Source organism: Mustela nivalis, assembly GCF_964662115.1.
Source record: "Mustela nivalis genome assembly, chromosome: 14".
Classification (NCBI taxonomy): domain Eukaryota; kingdom Metazoa; phylum Chordata; class Mammalia; order Carnivora; family Mustelidae; genus Mustela; species Mustela nivalis.
In genome coordinates, this window is record NC_139033.1 from 43459047 (window position 1) to 43479079 (window position 20033).

The 20033-nt window shown below is 51.2% G+C and overlaps 1 protein-coding gene across 3 annotated transcripts in view; it reads left to right on the plus strand.

Annotated features, from left to right (window-relative positions):
- MYO5B (myosin VB) overlaps positions 1–20033 on the plus strand; it is a 342993-nt gene that overhangs the window by 286213 nt on the left and 36747 nt on the right. For all 3 annotated transcript variants that reach the window (XM_082699234.1, XM_082699233.1, XM_082699232.1), the window contains exons 23-26: positions 12366–12450; positions 13635–13780; positions 14887–15006; positions 16985–17125. In XM_082699234.1, coding sequence (XP_082555360.1) covers positions 12366–12450; positions 13635–13780; positions 14887–15006; positions 16985–17125 — 492 coding nt within the window. The remainder of the gene's footprint in view (positions 1–12365; positions 12451–13634; positions 13781–14886; positions 15007–16984; positions 17126–20033) is intronic.

Below are 20033 nucleotides of genomic sequence, written 5' to 3' on the forward strand. Positions count from 1 at the left end.
CTGCTGTCTGCTCCTGCGTCTCTGCAGTGACCCGCAGCCCACAGGCCAAATAGCACCTTGCCTACTTGTTCCGTGCCTCCGGTACTGGACCGTCATGGGGTTTGAGAAACTCAGGAAGGGGAGGGAGTCAGTGTTTCTAATGTCAGAATAACTTTGAGTGTTTAAGAATTAGAGCCGTGGACGCCTGGGCAGCTCAGTCAGTTAAGCATCCCACTCTTGGTTTCAGCTCAGGTCATGATTTCATGGGTCATGGGATCCAGCCCCACACTGGGCTTCATTCTCAATGGGGAGTTTGCTTGAAGATTCTTTCCCTCTGCCCCTCCCCCGACCTGTGTATGCTCTCTCTCTCTTTCTCAAATATTTCATAAATAGAGCAGACAAGAGGCACCTAGGTGGCCTTACTTGGTTGAGTATCTGACTCTTGGTTTTGGCTCAGATCATGATCTCGGGGTCATGAGATCAAGCCCCGTGTCAGGCTCTGTGCTCAGTGCAGTGTCTGCTTGAGATTCTCTCCCTCTGCCCCTCCCCCTGCTCTCACATGCTCACTCTCTCAAATAAAATCTTAAAAGAAAAGAAAAGCTGGCTAACTGCCATCACAGAAAGTGTTCTGGCGTAGACATTGAAATGGCCAGATTCTGCTCCCTGTCCTGCCATTACCAACTGCACATGGGAAAGCTTACTGGCCTTAGTTCCTTCAGCTGTTTATTTTTTTTTAAGTGTAGATTATCTCTCAGGATTCTTCTGGACATTTAACTGGCCAACTCCATGAGACGGTATTTGGGCGCTCTAGAAGAAAGGACCCCAACCTGCTCTATAGAACATCCCTCTTCCTCTGCCTCGTTACCTTCTCCTGGCCCGAGCCCTCAGGCCCGGCTGGGGAGCACGCAGGCTGCCATGTGGATGCAATCCCAGAGAGCGGTTGGGCCGGCCCGTGGCGAGCTTGCCTAACACAGTCTCCCTGTCCCAGGCTGAACTCCCGACCACCGGCCACTGCTTTGCCCGGGCCCGGGGATTTCCCTAGCATCAGAGACGGGGTCCACGTGCGGATTGGGTGATGAATACAGTGACATGTGGGGCTTCCCGGAGCAGGCGGCCAGCCTAGCCAAGGAAAGTGGGAGCTTCTGGCCCCCATGTGTCACCAGGCCGACCTGCCTGCGCACCCACCACGAGGCTGGATATGGACTTCATTCTTTGGGAGAAAGCATGTGGGACTAGGGAAGCTTCCATTACAGTGTAGCTATAAGCCTGTAACCCACAAACCGTGGAATTCTTCCCTGTGTCTACTGACTCTGGGAACAGATGGACGGTGACCCTTCCGTGTGATGAAAAAACAAAGCAGGGGAATCCAAAGGCAGAGAAGATGCCAGGATTAGAACTGGAAACCCTTGAGATTAGTGACTCCGGGAGAAAAACAAAAGCAATTTCCCTGCGTGGGCCCCTGATTGAGGTGAAGCATGTGGGAAGTCTTTACCCAATGAACCCACAAAAACCTGGGTATCTCCTGTCTCCACGCCACAGAGAGCCCTCGACTCCTCAGCCACCGAGCCTCCCTACCTGCTTCCTCTTGGGCACTGCGGCTTGAGGACTCAGCACTCTAAAAATGTCAGCGTCGAGCCCTGTCCTAAGGGTTTGTGATAGGAAACTGTTCCTGGGCACAGCATAACATTTTCTCCTTACAAAAATGTTTCCTGGGGCTGTGTTGAGCTAGTTCGTAAACACAATGAGAACTTGGAACTGCCAAGAGAAAACAATTCAAGGACACCGGAAGGAGGAGAACAGGCACAGAGGCAGAGAAGGAAAAGTACCTTCTCTGACTCCACAATGTGGAGCCAATCCTCAGCTGGGAACAGGAGAGAGAACCGGCCCCAAATGATTCATGAGGCGCAATGTCCACCCCCTCCAAGAAGAGAGAAAGTGGAAGCAAAGTGACCTCCTTCTCCAGGGTCTTCCAGAACTTTCTATTCTGGAGGCCATGGAGAGTGGGTGGGGAGAGGGGCTAGCTTTTATTCCACACCACCCCCCTTCGTCTTTTGTCTCTGGTCAGGGTTTAATATTTATCAAAGGCACCGTGTCCAATATTAACAAATGCTGAATAACCAGACAGTTGGTTTCCTCTCGGGCTTGTCTGGAGGCTGCTGTGCCCTGAACAAGATTGATGAGACCGTCAGAGCACCGTGAGGAGCCGACCACGGGTGGATGTTAATTAATGGGTTTGATATGTCCGTCAGCCAATGCTTTATTGGAGCCGGCGGCCTGGAAAACGTTGGGCTTCCCACCACTGACCATATTCATTGTCTGGCCACAGGGCTACACTGCCTCCAGCTGGGAGATGCCAGGTCTCCCTGAGGGCAGGACCCCTCCCCTTCCCTCCTCCCCTGTGGCTGCAGACCTGGGGCAGCCCCCACCCCAGGCACATGTCCACACACACCCTCTCCGCTAAAGGTCTCTGCCCTAGGGACCTCTCCCCAGGGCAGTTGCACCCAGGATGTCAGCCTCCCCTCCTCTTAGCTTGTGTGATGGGTTCATTTTCTTTCTTTTTTTTTTTTTTTAAAGATTTTATTTATTTATTTGACAGAGAGAAATCACAAGTAGGCAGAGAGGCAGGCAGAGAGAGAGAGAGAGGAGGAAGCAGGCTCCCTGCTGAGCAGAGAGCCCGACGCGGGACTCGATCCCAGGACCCTGAGATCATGACCTGAGCCGAAGGCAGCGGCTTAACCACTGAGCCAACCAGGCGCCCGATGGGTTCATTTTCTAAAGCTCTCCGTGACCCCCGTGCTGACCATCGTGTGCAGCTGTGCTTTCTGGGATGGTGGAGCTGTTCCGTGCCCGTGATGGCGGAGACGTGGCGCCCAGGGCTATCCTTGATGTTCAGTCATAACTCATTATCCAGAATCGGCCCCAGCACTTGCCTGGTGGAGCCAGCAAGGCCGGGCTCAGTGCGGGGGTGCGGGCCCTGGGTCTGAGCAAGGGTCCCTGATGCTTGGGAGGGGCAGAGAACAGCATCTAGGTCTGGGTGCTCAGTAGCTGAGCTAAGTCGTACCACCTCATCTGTCCCAGATCTGCGGGCCGCTGGTTACGGACCTTGGGAAGTTCCAGGGTCAAGGTTTTGAGTTTTTCCAAATAGAAGGGGAGAGAGCTGACTTGGGATAGTGGGATTCTCACAGTGGGTTGTTTTGAGTCTTTCTTTCCCTGAAGATGCGGAGAAGACTTCTCTGGCCAGTGGAGACACACAGTTGTGCTCCCAGAGCTCCAGGGCTTGTGGTGTGTAAGGAGGCTGGTGGTGGTTAGAATGAGGACCCCACGCCCACTGTGTGGAAGGACATCACCTTGTGGAAGACAGGTTGGAAGTCCAGGCCCTTTATTCACTGAACAGATAGTTTTGGGGTGCCTGTGTGTATTAGGGACTGTTCTACACACTGGGGCAAAAGGAAATGATATTTTTAAAGTCCTTGTCATTCTTACGGAGCTCAAATATTGGGGGCTATGAGAAAATGTACAGACAGGAACCAAATACAGATTATCTATCATGTGCCATAAAGAAAAATAAAGCCGAGTGAAGGGGATAGAGCGGGACGTGGGGGCAGGGAGAGGTATGGTTTTGCTTCTAGTGGCCAGAGACCGTCTGAGGCTGAGCCATGAGCCTTTCTAGGGGCAGGTAACAAGTGCAAACAGCAGGTGCCTAGGCCCTGAGGTAGGAGTAGGCTGGACAGCTTTGAGGATCTACAAGGAGGCCACTGGGCAGAGGCAGAGTGAATGCGGAAGGAGGAGGACAGATTGGGAAGGACCATCTGACCTTGAAGGACTTCCTGACCTTGAGGGCACCATTAGCTATGGAGCAACCACAGAGAACTGCTCTGTCTTAGGCACTAGGCTCTGGAGTGCACACTAGTTCTCTCCTGCCCTGAGTGTCTTCCTGTCACTCTTCTATGGGAACCAGTCGTCTGCAGCCTGCTGTAGACTGTTGACATCACCATTCTTCGTATGCCAGCCTTCTGCACCGTCGGGACACATGGTAGCATAGTAGTTCACTGCGGGGCCTGCACCCAGACTGCTTGGGGCAAAGGTCAGCTATACCCCCTGCCTGGCTGTGTGGCCTTTGACAAGGTCTCTAACTTTTCTGTGCCTTAGTTTCCCTACAAGCAAACATGGATGGTACCTACCTCAAAGTAGTAAATCGATTTATAACTGTGCTCGAGACATAGCAATAGCTCAGTAGATGTTCACTCTCCCCTCGCCTGTAACGTGTGGAGGTCGTGCTCTCCTACCTGATCCTGCGTGGACCCCACCCTCATTCTCAGGCCCAGGCCTTGGCACAGTGGAGGCTGAATGACAGGAGGAGCACCCAGGATGCAGGGCCCAGGGGTCTGGACTCTGCTGGGGCCTCCATGGGGCTCTTGTGTGAATGGTGGCACAGCCGCTTCCTTCTAACAGTGAGGGCGCCCTCCCGTGGCTTCGTCTCTCTCGCCGTGTTCCTGCCTGATACAGCCGTGCGTCCCAGGTGAGCTCCCACTCTGTTTCTGCACAGTCCTCTGGGGGGGTCTGTTCGTCCTCACCTCTCTCTTCCCTCTTGAGGCCCCCTTCCCTTTGACCAAATAACTCCCCACTTAGAATGTGCTTGCCATTTACCTTCCTCTCAAGACAGACCAGAAACCCTGTCAGGAATTTGCAGAATTAGAAGTGTCGCCCCTTCCAAGGGCCATGCCTGTAACTTTCTACTAGATGATCCGTGCATGGCAGGGAGGACCAGGGACTCACGACCCATTGTTGGGGCCCAAGAACCTTTTCTGATAGGCGCCATCTAACCAGTTCTTCCCGTGGTTTTCTACTAGAAACCTTGCCCTTGGCCCTTTTTACAGATTAAATTTTAACTCGGAAAAAGACAAAATCAAAAGCTCAGAGATAAATTCATATCCCTGAAGATTAATTAGTAAAGACAGTTCTTAAACACGAAGCTGGGATATTTGTTTCATTTAGCTTAGCAGGAACTAAATTAGCCTCGTCGTGATGGGATTTAGCCTCAGCATTGGCTCTGATGAACTGTCCCAAGTAACCTTGTAGAAGAAACCCTCCCGGTAACACTGCCCTGCAAGCAGGGAGACCCACCTGCCCCCACCCCCTACCCCAGCCCAAGAGAAAATGGAGCTGCTGAATGATGTTTGAGTCGCAAACGCGAGCAAAGGTATTCTTTATCATGCTGAAGGGAGCACACCTGCCTGGTTCTCTGTTCAGTGTCTTTCCCTCTAGCCTGCATTCCTGACCGCTGGCAGAAGGGAGGCCATTTAGCTGCAGAAGTTTGTCACCTGCTGTGCCTGCGAGTGGGCTAGCTGGCTGGGAAGACGGAGGGGTGGCCAGTAGCTGGGGACATGTGATGGGGAAGCGTTCGCACTGCCCTCCCCGGGTGCGGAGCGGAGTGTGGGCTTGAAGAGCTGGAGCGTGGGCCTACCTCCAGAGTTGTGCAGGCAGGAAGAAAGCAAAGCTCCCAGTTGTCTCTGTAATGTATGGCTCAGAATACCAAAGCTGGGGGCCTCAGGGGCCTCAAAGCCTTGGAGGGAGACGGAGGGAAGAAAGGAGACTCTGGCACAGTAGAACAAGTCAGAGGGTACATGCTGTTGACCGTGGCTTGTTCCCACAAGTCTCCCCCTTGATCATAAGCGGTTGCAATAAAGTTACTGTTCTGAGACTACCTTCCCAGGAGTGGGGATTTGGGGTCCCACCTAGTGGTGGCAGCAGGCACGCTGTCCTGCCCAGGCCTGCCTGACTTCTGTGTTCCCTTGCAGACTGTAGATGCCCCAAGGAAGGGGGAATGAGGGCGGGGAGGGAGCTGGGACGCCTGCGCGGCTGGCCACGCGCCCTGGAAGCCATCTGCGTTTTCAGAGAGTGAGTCCCAGGAAGCAGGCTGGTGACCTGACTCACAGTGACTCAACCGGGTCACTCAGAGGCTCCGGCCCTGTGCCTCGTTCCTTGGCCGAGGGTGACCGGAGTCCTGCCCTCCGGACATGATGCCAGGTGGAGCTTCACGTGAGGCGGCATCCAGGCGTTCTTTGTCGCGCCACGCCCCTCGTGGTTTCTTCTGAGGGCTGTTTTCAGCATGTGCGTTGAGGAATGGGAAGCTATTCTGAGGATTTGCCAAGCTAACTTAAATGTGCTATTGGGGTGAGCTGTCTTCAGTGAGAGGAAATCAGATATGCTCGAGGAGTGTGTTTTTTTTCCCCCAGATTGTGTTTCTCTTTAGTCGTTTGATTAAGCAGCGCCTGCGTTCTAGATGTTTTAATCGGCCATAAACCCATTCATTTGAGAACAAAACAAAACAAACAAAAACTAAAGGAACCTTTTTTTCCCAACTGAGGAAAGCACAGGCCCCTTGACTGGCGCTGCAGGCTCCTCGCGGGCTCGGGCCTCTCGGGTGTGACATGCCACCCGGGCCCAGGCTGACCAGGTGGGTGAGGCTACAGAGCAGCCTGGCTGGGTCTCCGGAGGGACAGGCAGGCCCTGTAAGCTGAGCACGGAGCTGGGGGGCTCGCCCCACACCTGCAGGATAGGAGGCCTTCCTGGAAGAATGAACCACGGGCCAGAGCTAGACAAGGAGGAGAAACCCCCGCAGGAAGGCTGGGGAAGAGAACTCAGCGGGGGGAGTAGGGACACACTTGGGTGGAAACCAGAACCAGGAGAAGCTGGGCCCTGCTCGGGCCATTTTAGGGAGGTGTGTGGAGGAGTTGAGTTTATCCCGAGGACAAAGGGAGTGAAGCCTTCTCCAGTTCTCACTTCTGCTCCCCACCCAGCCTCGTCCTTTCTCAGCTACCCACCGCAACCCCCCTCCAAACCACACATTAGCACCGCAGCGTCGTTCCGCTCCCAAACCATGGCTACCGCCGTCCCTCTGCCCCAGGTCCTCTTTCCACCTAGAGCTCCCTCGGCTCCCTGCAAATCCCGCGTGTCTGATTGAGACAACCTGCAACTCCCGGGGGAGCTCCTGGGGCCTCCCTCTGTTCCTCGTGACCTCCGTTTATCCCACAAGGAACCTTCGGCAACGTCCGGAGACCCTTCGGCGGTCACAGCTGGCTTGAGGGCAGGGGAGCCGCAGAGTCACCGGGACCTGGTGGGTAGAGGCCAAGACGCCGCAGAGTGTCTCACAGGACAGCACTCCCAGCCAACAACAAAGATTCTCTAGCCTAACATGTCCATGGTGCCAAGGCTCAGAAACCCCACGGACAGAAGTCTGCCTCGGACCTTCTTGGTTTTCTGCTGCCACACACCTGTCCCTCGCTCCTGCCGAGGGACACGGTCTCAGAAGGCAGCTACCCGGAGTGTTGCTCACTTTGCCTCCCCAGCTCCTGGCACGGAGAGTCATGTCAGGAAGGGTCTGATGGACGAGGGACGGCTTTGCCGTGTGTCCACCCGGGGGGCTAGAACGAGGCTCGGTGCGCAGCCGCCCAGATCGGTAAAGGGCGTCACTCGGAGCTGCTGCTTCTGGAGCCGTCCCTCCCCGGCAGAGGAGGCTGCAGTATCCGCAGACACACACATCAGCTGTGTTCATCACAAAAGGCAGTAACTGGCTGATGAAGAAGAGTGTGGTGCTGTTAGTTACATGCATCAGTCTTTTTACCAGCCTTTTCTCATTGGGAGTCCTGGGGTGGGGGTGGGGGGCAGCAGAGCACACCCGTCTCACTGACTCCACGAAAGGGCTCATACTCTGGCTGGTGGGCGTGGGCTCTGTGAGACACCCAGAGCGGGGTCAGGGTGACCCGCACTGGGCAGAGCCTCGCTGCTGGAGCTCGGAGCCCTGCATCCACAGAAGAACTCATGCTAGAAACCGAGTCCATCTGAATGAAGAGAGAATTAAAAGCAGCAACACTGTGTGGCAGAGAAGGGACAGCTTCCTGGAACAGAGTTTTTAGCCACCTGTTGAAGGACGTTGAAAACTCTGAAATTGGAAGGCTCTGGATTGTCTAAAAAGACTGTCGATGAAGTAAGTACTTGGAGCTTTTTGTAAGCCTCCAAAGATGCTGTGCATCTGCAGTTCTCTCTCTGCAGCCGTCTGCGGATCTGTCTGTCCCCCCGAGTAGCAGACGCACCTGAGACAGTTGCTGCCTTCCGAGCCCCCACGGAGGTGGGAGGGCAGGGGACCCCACTCCTGGACTCCAGCCTTGTTGAAATTCTCTCCTGACCCTTCCCACACCATGCTGAGCATTGCAGGGGAGGTGGGGGGCGAAGCTGTCCTCTTACCTCACCTCCCGGCCCCTTAAGCTGAACTTCAAACTGGGGGGAAGGGAGGGTAGCATTTACTCATAAATAGTTGAAATTCAGACATCAGGAAGGTTTCTGCCCCTTAGCCAGAATCCCTGGGACCTCCTTTCTTGCTTTTACTGCCACAGGGCTCTGGCAGAGTCTGAAAGGTGTTTCTCTGATGGGGATGCAGGTGGGTCCATCAGGGACCTATCTCCTAGACAATGGTCCCTGGAGGTCACCCTCTAGGCTCAGCTACAGTGAACATGGTGTTGTGCCAAGGATATCTTTCTACACAGGCTGGGAGGAGTCCTAACCTCTCCCCCTACCCCCGCCACCACCGGTAGATCATGAAATGTACCAAACATGTCAGAGGCGAGGACTTGAACCGGGGAAGAGGTCATTCATTGCATCACTCACCAGTCTTGGGGCTGTGTGTGGAGAAGCTGGTCCCTCAGAGGTTGTCTGATACTCCCCGTTTCATCTCCCGTCATGCTGAACACAGGGGACTGTGCTCAGTGGATTGGCTTATTTGTGGAACAATTTTTAGTAGCTTTATTGAGTATAATTCACAACCCGTTGTTTACCCATTTAAAGTGTACGATTCAGTATTTTTAAAATAGTTTTACAACTATTGCAGAGTCTAATTTTAGAATATTTTTATCCCACCCCCCCCAAAAAAAACCTCTGTATCCATTAACAGTCACACCCTCTTCAACCCCCTCACTCCACACCCCAGCCTTAGACAACTGCTCATCTTCTGTCTCTATGGATCTGCCTGTCCTGGACATTTCATATAAATTGCATATAAATGGAATCATACCATATGTGACTTTTGTGACTGGCCTTGTTCACTGAGCATCATGTTTTCAGGATAATCTGTGTTGTAGCATGGACCAGTACTTTATTTTTCTTTCTTTCTTTATTTTTTAAAAAAGATTTTATTTGACACAGAGAGATCGATAGTGAAGGAGGGGGAGAGAGCAGGGGGAGTGGGAGAGAGCAGAGAGCCCAATTGCAATTGCAGGGCTTAATCCCAGGACCCCAGGATCAAGACCTGAGCCAAAGGCAGACGCTTAATGACCAAGCCACCCAGGTGCACCTTTATTTCTCTTTATTACTAAAAAGTATTTCATCACCGGGACCCGCCATAGTTTGTTCATTGGTTCATTGATGGACATTTGAACTATTTCCGCTCTTTGGCCCTCTCGAATAATGCTCCTGCAGCCATCGGTGTACATGTTCTTGTGTGGACATGGGTTTTCCTTCCTCCTGGAAACCTAGGAATGGAATGGTTGGTCTTACTAGAGTTAAAATGCAACTTTCGAGGAGCTTCCAAAGCTGCTGCACTGGTTCCTATTGCCTCAGGGGGAGACGAGAATTCAGGTTTCTCCACATCCTCACCAACACATGTAATTCTCTTTTAGTATCCTAACATCATGGTATACGTGAGGTGATAAATCATTGTGACCTTGGTTTGCCTTTCCCTCATGACGTTGAACATTTTTGTCGTGTGCTTATTGACCACATAAGTGTCTATTCAATTTTCCTCCCATTTTTTGATTGGATTTCTTTTTATCTGTTGAGTTGTAAATACTCTGTATATTCAGGGTCCAAGTCCCACCTCAGATAAATAATTTACAAATATCTACTCTCATACTTGGGTTGCCCTTTGCCTTTGATAGTATCCTTTGAAGCATGGAAGTTCCCAATTGGAATGAAGTCCAACTTAAATGTTTTTTTCTTTGGTTGCTTATGCGTTTGGCGTGTATTAAGAAACCATTGACTAATCCCAGGTCACAGGGGTTTGCTTCTATATTCTCTGCCAAGAGTTTTATAGTTTTAACCCTTACATTTAGGTCTTTGATACAACGTCAGCTTGTTTTTGTATATAGTGTGAGGTAGGAGTCCAATTTTGTTTTGTGTGTGGACATCCAGTTGTCCTAGCCATTTGTTGAGAAGACTATTCTCTCCTCATTGAACTGTTTTTCTTCTTCAGTTGCCTATCTAGAATCTCTAGTACAGCGTTGACTGGTTTCGTCGAGAGCAAACATCCTCGTGTTTGTCCTGATCATGGATGCAAAAGGCAGTCTGTGTTTCACCATAAAGTCTAACGTCATGGGTTTCTTCAGATGCCCTTTCCATGTCCATGTCACAGAGGGGGGGCCGGGTGTGGAGAGGGAGTGCTCTGTGGCTGAGAAGCTCCTGGTCTTTGCCATTGGCCAGAGCTGCTGTGCTTTGATGGTGGTGTGATCACAGGGTTCTTTTTTCTGCTGACTTGGCAGTGGTTCAGAGGACCTCCAGGGAAGTGGGACTCAAGTCTGGATGCCTGAAATAAGGGCATGTGTTCCTCCTCCTCTTCCCGTCCAGTTTCTTACCTCCTTGCCTCTGTCATGAAGGCGGGGATGCAATCTTGGTGGGGAAAACAACTCGGTGCCCTTTTGCAAAGTGGGTCCCTGGGTGGGGTCCTGAGAGAAAATGCAGATGTCGTGCCATTGCACTTGAACGCCCATGGTACCAAAGAGATGGACCCCTTTCCCCTTCTCCTGAATGACAACTAATAATTTCTAGTTCTCCTGGAACACATCTGCATTGTTCCATTTTTAAATCTATACAAATATTTGCCCCGATCCTGAATAGCCACAAATTTTCATTTTTTAAAAAGCTTGCCACACATGGTTTTAATTCTTCATTCTATGAGCAGATGAGGATTTTTCTTTAAATTACTATCTTCTTCCTGTGCCATTTTCAATACTATTCACTTCATACTTCCTTTGGGGGTCTCAAGAAGAAGATAAACACTAGAGTTCCCTTTCCTTCTGCAGCACCCAGGTTGTGTGCTGGCTCCATGAGACAGGCAAGGGCAAGTGGGATGAAGGCCAGAGATGATGCGTCATTGCGAGCTCTGGGCTCTCCTGACACTCAGACTTGAGAGCTCAAAATTTACCAAGACAAGCAATCAAACACAGGAGGTGAAAGCCTATTATCGTCAGTTCCTGCACACGGCATGTGAGCGTGGTGCTGACTTTTCATGAGGTTTTTGTGGGCCCTGGAAGACCATAAAGAGTGGGGAGCTCATCTGTCTTGTTGTAATGGGATTTTTCTTTCGGTCTGTTTTTCCCCTCAAAATGAAAGCAGTTTTGTCTGACTTGATTTTCTTTTTTTCTTTTTCATTTAAATTCAATTAGCCAGCATGTAGTACATCATTAGTTTTAGATGTGATGTTCAGTAATTTCATCAGTTGTGTATAACACCCAGTGTTCATCCCATCACGTGCCCTCCATCATGCCTATCACTCAGTTACCCTGTCCCCCCAACCATCTCCCCACTCTGTAACCCTCAGTTTGTTTCCCAGAGTCAAGAGTCTCTCATGGATTGTCTCCCTCTCTGATTGCTTCTCATTCAGGTTTCCCTCCCTTCCCTGAGATCCTCTGTGCTATTCCTTATATTCACATGTGAATGAGACCATATGATAACTGTGTTTCTCTGCTTGACTTATTTCACTTAGCACAATCCCCTCCAGTTCCATCCATGTCGATGCAAATGGTGGGGATTCATCCTTTCTGACAGCTGAGTAATATTCCATTGTGTATATGGACCACATCTTTATTCATTCATCTGTTGAAGGACATCTCGGCTCCTTCCACAGTTTGGCTATTGTGGACACTGCTGCTATGAACATTGGGGTGCAGGTGTTCCTTCTTTTCACTACATCTGTATCTTTGGGGTAAATACCCGGTAGTGCAATTGCTGGGACATAGGGTAGCTCTGTTTTTAAGGTCTTGAGGAACTCCACAGTGTTTTCCAGAGTGGCTGCACCAGCTTGCATCCCCACCAACAATGTAGGAGGGTTCCCCTTTCTCTACATTCTTGCCAACATTTGTTGTTTCCTGCCTTGATAAATTTAGCCATTCTAACTGGTGTAGGGTGGCATTTCATTGTGGTTTTGATTTGTATTTCCCTGAGGACAAGTGATATGGAGCATTTTTTCATGTGTCTGTTGGCCGTTTATATCAGCTGACTTGATTTTCTTAAAAAGAGCATTTGGACATACCAGGTGAACTTCAGCCCTCTCAAAAGGAGCCTTTCCTTTGCCCCAGCTGCACAGGGCAAACATTTTCTCCTGTTGCTCTCCCTTTCAGCAAGTTGCAGTCCTGGAGCAAGAAAACGCTCTCTTAAAAGATGAGAAAGAACAGCTTAACAACCAAATCCTGTGCCAAGTGAAAGGTAAGTGCAAAGTGCTTGATTTTTCATTTCGGAGTTCAGTTTCTTTTCCACACTGATTTTTCCCCCAAAGACTCCTAGCAAGGACATGGTCAAGATGGTGCACTGGAGGAAAGGCTTTAATGCATATGAAAGAAGGGTGGTCTTCATGACACTGCCATGACTCTTGGATTCAAGAGTTGAATGCGGTGAAATGTGCACATAATGGACAAAGTAGTGCATGGGCTTTGGAGCCCAGGGCACCTGCACTCGAAGAATGACTACCATATGTGACTGCCTGGCTTTGAGCAAGTCCCTTAATAACTGCAGTCTTCTGCTTCTTCATCTGCGAAATAGACATAAAAGTACAGACCTCAGACGTCTGAAGCACTTAGCTTGATGCTTGACCCATAATGAGCGCCTAAAGCTCATTACTGCTTAGTTTAACTATAACGTCCATAATGCATGTTGTGATTTCTTCTGTTAATGTTGCCGAAAGAGAAATCAGGGGTCTGACCCCAGCGAACCTTACACCACCATTGACCCCCATGGGCCATCTGGCCTAAGAGAAATGGGGAATTTCCGCAGACCCCAGTCCTTGCCTGGCTCAGTGGGTTCCTGAAGCAAGTCACCCACCTTCTCCCATCCTTAGGTCTGTCCCCCACCCGAACCCTGAGATCTCCTTGAAAACTTAAACTTTTCAATTTCCCTTTTAAAATGATTTCTTTCTACTGGTATAAATAATAAATTTGGGTGGGGGGAAAGCCCCTCTATGTGATCTATTTGCCTTCTCTTCTTCAGTCTCCCTACACTTCAAGAACACAGAAGATCAGGAATGGGGACAAAACTGAGGAACAAAGCCTGGGTTCTCCCAGGGACAGCGCTAGCCGCTGCCGGGACCGTGGTCCCAGGAGAGAAGCTGGTGTTAAGTGAAGGGATGTCATGTAGATTGTCTGCTTCTCCCGCACTTTCCTGAAAGCAGGGTGGGCTCTCCCCTTCTCTGAAGACTTACGCCACCAGAAGCAGCAGCCCTTTGCTCTACGGTGGGTGAGGTTGCTGGATAAAGGCATCAGGGGCCCATAAAAGGAGCTAGCTCATCACGGGCAGCCTTTTAAAAAGAGATGAATCAGAAAGCACGAGTCAATCAATACGCGTGAGAGGAACCCGTTCAGAAAGCCAAACTGCAGCTTAGTGTGCTTGCTTTCCAGATGAATTTGCCCAAAACTCTGTCAAGGAGAATCTGATGAAGAGAGAGCTGGAGGAGGAGCGCTCCCGGTACCAGAACCTCGTGAAGGAATATTCGCGTCTGGAGCAGAGATATGACAACCTCCGGGATGAGATGAGCATCATCAAGGCAAGGAGGGCAGTCCTGGCCCTGGTCCCAGCCCCAAGCCGGCCCCACTTCTGACACTGCATGCCATTCTTGCGCAGTCTGGCCCCCGCACTGCCGTCGGGCCACCACGCTGCCCCTGTCCTTGCCCTTCCTGCTGAGAGTTGCCATGCATGGAAGTAACGGGGCCGGGTGACCCTTCCCAGGGATGGCTCCTTTCCCAGCTTTGTGGTCTTATTGAGTTCTCAGGAGCCTAAGGAAAATCCTACCTAGGTGTATGCTGTCTTGTTCCCTGTTCTGGGGAATTCCTGAGTTGAAACAGTGACGGTGTAGGGGCGAGTTCTGACCTCTGCGTCCATGGTGTGTACTGCAGAGAGACCCCCAGGGTCTGATTATTTTTCCCAATCTTAGATGAAATGCAGTAGACGTAGAAATGTCCTATTTCAGGATTTATCATTCTTTTTTACCTCACGTAAACATTCCTTCCAAAAATGCGTCTTCAGACAAGATTGATAAGTTAATTGCATAGAAACCAGGAAGAGAAACTAAATAGGAACATATATAAATACAGAATTTTCTGACCAAGATCAGTTTTTATTTACTCTCAAAGCCAAATCATATGCAAGGGGGGAAAAAGTATTTTTAAGTGAACAGTATAAATGGTAACCTCTATTTCTAATATGCTTACTATTTTCATAAAATTGGGGGAGCACAAGTTGCAGTATGAGCCAGTTGGGGGCAAGTCTATAACATTCTTTTCCGGGGCGGGGGGTGGGGACGGATGACAGGACGGTGTGTTTGCACTTTCAGGGCAAGACCTGTGGTTGTTTCCACAGGACCTTCAGAGAAATCGGCCAGTGTCAGGAATTTGGATGTCATGAGGAGACTAATTAGGGAGTTCTGTCCTGCCATGGGGTTCCCTTCTCATGGTCATTTTGTTGGCTAGATGGACGTCAGTGAAGTTTGTGTGGGAATAGCTCCATGTAGCCATTGTTCCCAGAAACAGGGATACCTGCTCTTGTTGGCAAATAAGGCAGAAGTCCAATTCTAGGATCTACTGACCTTTGAAAAGGAGCCGTTCTTGTTAACATTCGTTCGTTATGAGCACTCCCATTTTCCTCCTCCAACAGCAAACCCCAGGCCACAGGCGGAACCCATCAAACCAAAGTAGCTTAGAGTCTGACTCCAATTACCCCTCCATCTCCACATCTGAGGTCGGAGACACAGAGGACGCCCTTCAGCAGGTGGAGGTGAGTAAGGCAGGACAGTGGCTGCTCTGGGAGGGGGCAGGGGGCGGCAAAGTTGGAGGTTTACCAGCTGTGCAGGGACTTCCTCTGCTGCTGGCTGGGGCTTCTTCCTGATGGAGGCGTCACTTGGCCTGTAGTGCATTTACAGGACCCTGGAGTTAATATTTACTCTGAAAAGGGATACATTACTGTTCACCTTACCCACTATCCAGGAAGAAAGAAAGAAGGTACATCCCTGGTTGTCGCTCTTATAAAACTGAGAACCCGTGGCAGAAAGGCAAAGCGGCTGGCTTAAGAAGGAACAGCTTTGGGGCACGTTGGGGGCTCAGTCATTTAAGCGTCTGACTCCTGATTTCAGCTCAGGTCATGATCTCAGCGTTGTGAGATCAAGCCCCATGTCTGGCTCCGTGCCGGGCGTGGAGTCTGCTTGAGGTTCTCTCTCTCTCCTCCTTGTGTGCCTCTCTGTCTCTCAAATTAAAAAAAAAAAAAAAAGAAGAAGGAATAGCATAGTTGTTAAAATAGAGATTATCTTCCCTATTTAGTATCATAGCACATACAGAATATCCATACATATGCAAGAATTTATTTTTTCTCTGACCGAGAAGTGGATCAAACTCAGAGAAGAATTATTTGGACTATTTGGAGCCACACATGTTTGCTGAGTGACTACATCTTTGTCTAAATACGGTGCAACTCACTGGCCTTGGTGACCTGTGTGTGGTTTTGTCAGGGGTGCATAGACACAATTTTTCCTCTGGCATTTGAAGAGAAGAGAATCCACAAGCTGATGAGACCTTACAGAGCACACGGGAGAGCTGGAGGAGAGACAGTCACGAACACGAATGTGCTCTGAGCATGTCTTGGTGCCACGCACCACGGGTGAGCCCTGGAGAAGGAGCAGTCACCGAGCCAGAGATGGCCCCTCTTGGGGCTTGTCGGGTGCAGAGTCAGGGGACAGTCAGGTGGTAGGGGAAGTTTGGACTATAACTGCGGGTACGTGTGATGCATATGATGAGAGACAGCAGGTGACAGAGGAAAGGTGGGGAGGATGGAAAAGGGGCCCCTGGGACAAGAAGGCGGTCTGTCTGACAGGCTGCTGGCCATGAATGCCTGGCAAGTGCCTAAGCATGCTCACTGGGGCCCCTGGTTCTACCATTGCGACCCCTAAGTCTGGGTCCCAGAGGCTTCGGCCACTTGAGCTCCAGACGGGCTGCCCAGGTGTACGTGTGGCCTTTTCTGGGTAGACATAAGGGCTTCTGTCGGTGGACTTCACTCTTCAGGGAGACTGAGACTGGTTCCTGGGATGAGCCAGAGCGGTGAGCTCCGTGCACTCCTGACGTGTGTGGAACGAGTTCTGTTGTCCCCCGTGTGGGCACGTGGACTTTAAATGTCCACATGGATATGCTCGTGCAGACACACCTGCATACAACAGAACCCAGGGGGCAAAGCCAGGCCTGAATCGAAAAGGGGGATATCTGGGAAACTAATACTCTACAGTCTGTGGAAGAAACAGGTCCGGTGGCCGGGCAGCGTTGGTTCTGTCTCAAGGTGCCATCAAGTGGAGTTTAGACAACACATTTGCAGGGACAGGTAACCGCATCGGTTCTTAGTCAGGGAGCATTAAAGCCTGCATTTTACCGTTTCTCTGGTATGAGACTGTTTCCATAAGCGAGCTCTTTTAACTTCCAAATAAAATGGCTGTGTCTTTATCTATTCTGGGAATGTATGAGCGGTTATCTTAAGTGGCTCTCACAGGAATATAAATGGCCAAGACTCAGATGTTATCGAGACAGAAAATGAGCCTGGAGTGCCAACTTTACTAGGAGAACTGATGGTTGGTTGGCACTGGCTTTGCCTCTGGGGCGTGGATTGATGTCTGGGCGGAGAGGCAAGAGAGGCAGCTCAGAGAGGCAGGCTGCATGTCCCCTACGGCACTGGTGCTATTGAAACCTCTTTCCCGGCTCCCTGTGTTCCCCCGAAGGACATTGGCCTGGAAAAGGCGGCCATGGACATGACGGTCTTCCTGAAGCTGCAGAAGAGAGTGCGGGAGCTTGAGCAGGAACGGAAGAAGCTGCAGGTGCAGCTGGAGAAGAGAGAGCAGCTGGACGGCAGGAAAGTGCAGGTGCGTGCGGGGGCGGCAAGCCTGCAGGGCGGCCCCACATCCTCCCGGGGCTCAGGCTGTGACCTCTGGGGTCCTGCAGGTGTTGGGGAGCAGGGAAGAGCTGCTTCTCCTGTTGATGTCCTGTTGAGTTTCTCTGCCTGCCGGTGCCCCCACACCACCCCAGGTGGACAGGAGGAGGCTCTGCCAAGTACCCCAGGGCAAGGGATTTTCAGAGGCAAAGCGGCTGGGCCGGGGCTGGGGGAGGTGCTGTGGCCTTGGCCCCTATTCACCAAGAGGACTGGAATGTGTGACTCAAGTATAAATATAAGCCACAGTTGAATTTTAGCAGAGAAGAGTGATCGCCCCTTATGTGGAGTCTGGCATGGACTGGAGTTTAACCCCACTCGGGTGGGGAAGCCCGGGTTGGCAGGCGCTCACCCTGCTGTCCCATGATTGCCCCCTGGCCTCAGCTCGGATGATCATCCGTATCTTGCGTCTCGAAAGGGTATTGCCTGAACCCTTAGTGTCCCCGGATCTAGTCCCCTCTCTGTCTGGGACCCGCTCGGCCCCTGCTCAGCACTCAGCGCTGGGCTCATAGCAGGTTTTCAAAATGCTTATGAAAGGAAAGGACACAAAAAAATGTCAGGAAACTCCCTAGCCATTGAGGAATTTGTGATCCAGGTTGGAAGGACCAGGCATAACACGGGTGAAAAAGAAAGAATAACATCGGAAGCGCTCAAACCCATGCAAGGTTGGGTGTGGACTGGTGCTGTGGGAGTGGACAGAGCCCATGGAAGTGAGCAGTGATACGGAGGGAGGAGCCGCACGAGTCTTGGGAAGTAGAAGGACCCGTTCTCATGGGGCGGAAGACCAGTTCTGACATGGGTCATGTCGTTAGCTGACCTTCTGGTGGCTTTGTCAGAGGCCAGTGCTCTGTTCTTAGGCCTGATTTTCCCGTTATGGGGTTTGACCCCCTTCCCGCATCTCAGCCCTGCCCCCGCTCCTACCTCTGCACCCTGTCTCCTTTTAGTAACACCTGGCTTCCTTTCCCTTCAGATGTAATACAGACCTTGGTCTGTATCGCTAGCGTGTTCTTGGGTGTTCTGAACACTGAGTGGGGAGGTGAATCTTGTGGTGGACTTGAGTCTCTAAGGTCGATTAGCTTCCTAATGGAGAGTAAAAGGTTTAGGTTTGGGGCGCCTGGGTGGCTCAGTGGGTTAAGCTGCTGCCTTCGGCTCAGGTCATGATCTCAGGGTCCTGGGATTGAGTCCCGCATCGGGCTCTCTGCTCAGCAGGGAGCCTGCTTCCCTCTCTCTCTCTCTCTCTCTGCCTGCCTCTCCATCTACTTGTGATTTCTCTCTGTCAAATAAATAAATAAAGTTAAAAAAAAAAAAAAAGGTTTAGGTTTACCAATGACTCAGTACCGTTAGAAGAGAAGCCGCCCTGACAGGCTGCACAAGTCAGATGTTTGAAAAGCCACATCGACGACACCAGACAGTGCCTGACCTCAAAGTTCCCGGCCCACCCAGCTATCCCCGGACTTTCACCCATCACAGAAATGCCAAATAATTCTAAAATCTTGGCTTTAGGATTTTTCTTTGATACCAAATTAAAAAAAAAAAAATCCATTTCTTTGAAAGCAATCACTGAACTAGAGTTAGAACATAGGCTTGCCACCCAGCCCTGGATGTAAATTGAGGGTCTTCCTTTAAGGAGAAGGATCTTATTTTTGAGAGTTTAGTAAGAAAGGCAAGAGTGGAGCAGGGGAAGGAAGTTCTGGAATCCCTCTAGAGCACCTTGAAACTGAACTTGCCAAGATCATGTTCTTGGATCTGCCTTTGGTTGCAAGAGGGATCCTAAGCCACTGGGTCTTTTCCCTGGAGAGACGTGCCGCGGGGTGTCAACTCTTGTCACCGCGGGGTGGCCTCTTGAGAGAGGCCATGCTGTGGAGGAGGAGGGACAGAGATGTCTATAACCTGTGCCATCAGCGTGGGAGTGATAGCCTGCTGTGAGGAGAGGGCCTCTGTGACCACTGGGCTGCCCCTGTATTGGGCTTCCCGTCCATCCAGCTCCCTTTCCCCAGGCCTGGCACAGTCACCTTTGCCACCAGGGTGATCCCAACAGGCTGCCCATTTAGAAACATAACTACCAATCCACCTTAACGCCTCCCCCCAGACTGCAGACGATCTCCATGTTCCCAGAACCAAACTCACTCCACAGTGATCCAGGGCCACGCGTCATACCCCCACTCCATGGAACGCAAGTGCAGGCCTCTTACTGGGCAGCCTGTGAGGAGCAGACCCAGACCAGTGCTGAGGCGGGAGGCCAGGCAGAGACTGGTACCCTGGACAGCGGCTTTCCCAGGTTGCGGGGGCAGGGAGTCCAGTGGTCAGCGCCACAAGCCTGAATCTGGGAGCGTCCTCGGGAGGTGCTCGGCGTGCTCTGCCTGGGCCCTCTGCCTGGGTGCACCTGATCCACGCATGGCTGGTGATGGCCTTAGCCTGGACCTAAGGCTGCTAACGCACAGATAGTCCAGTGAAGCACTGTCAGGTTTTAGCTCCCAAACCTATCTTATTTAAGGACCGTCACCCGCTGCTTGAAATCGCCCTGAGCACCCCTTTTATGAGGGTGTTCCTGACCCTTCTCATTGACAGTTCAAGTCCAATAGCTGCCAAATAACCATAGGAGTTCTGGGTTCCTTGAGTCCTGATGGGCTAGCATTCCGGGTGCCACTGTCCACATCTTTCGGAACTTAGTGTCAGGCAGCATTTGAGCGCTGTAGGGGCCAGCTGCTGGACCCCCTCCTGGAGGGAGCAGCTGGGAAAACAGATCACACCTGTGCACAAACCCAAAACACCCCAAAGGAACTCCTGAATCTCATTAATAAGGACAAAATTATTGATTAAACTTCTTATTAAGTACATACGTG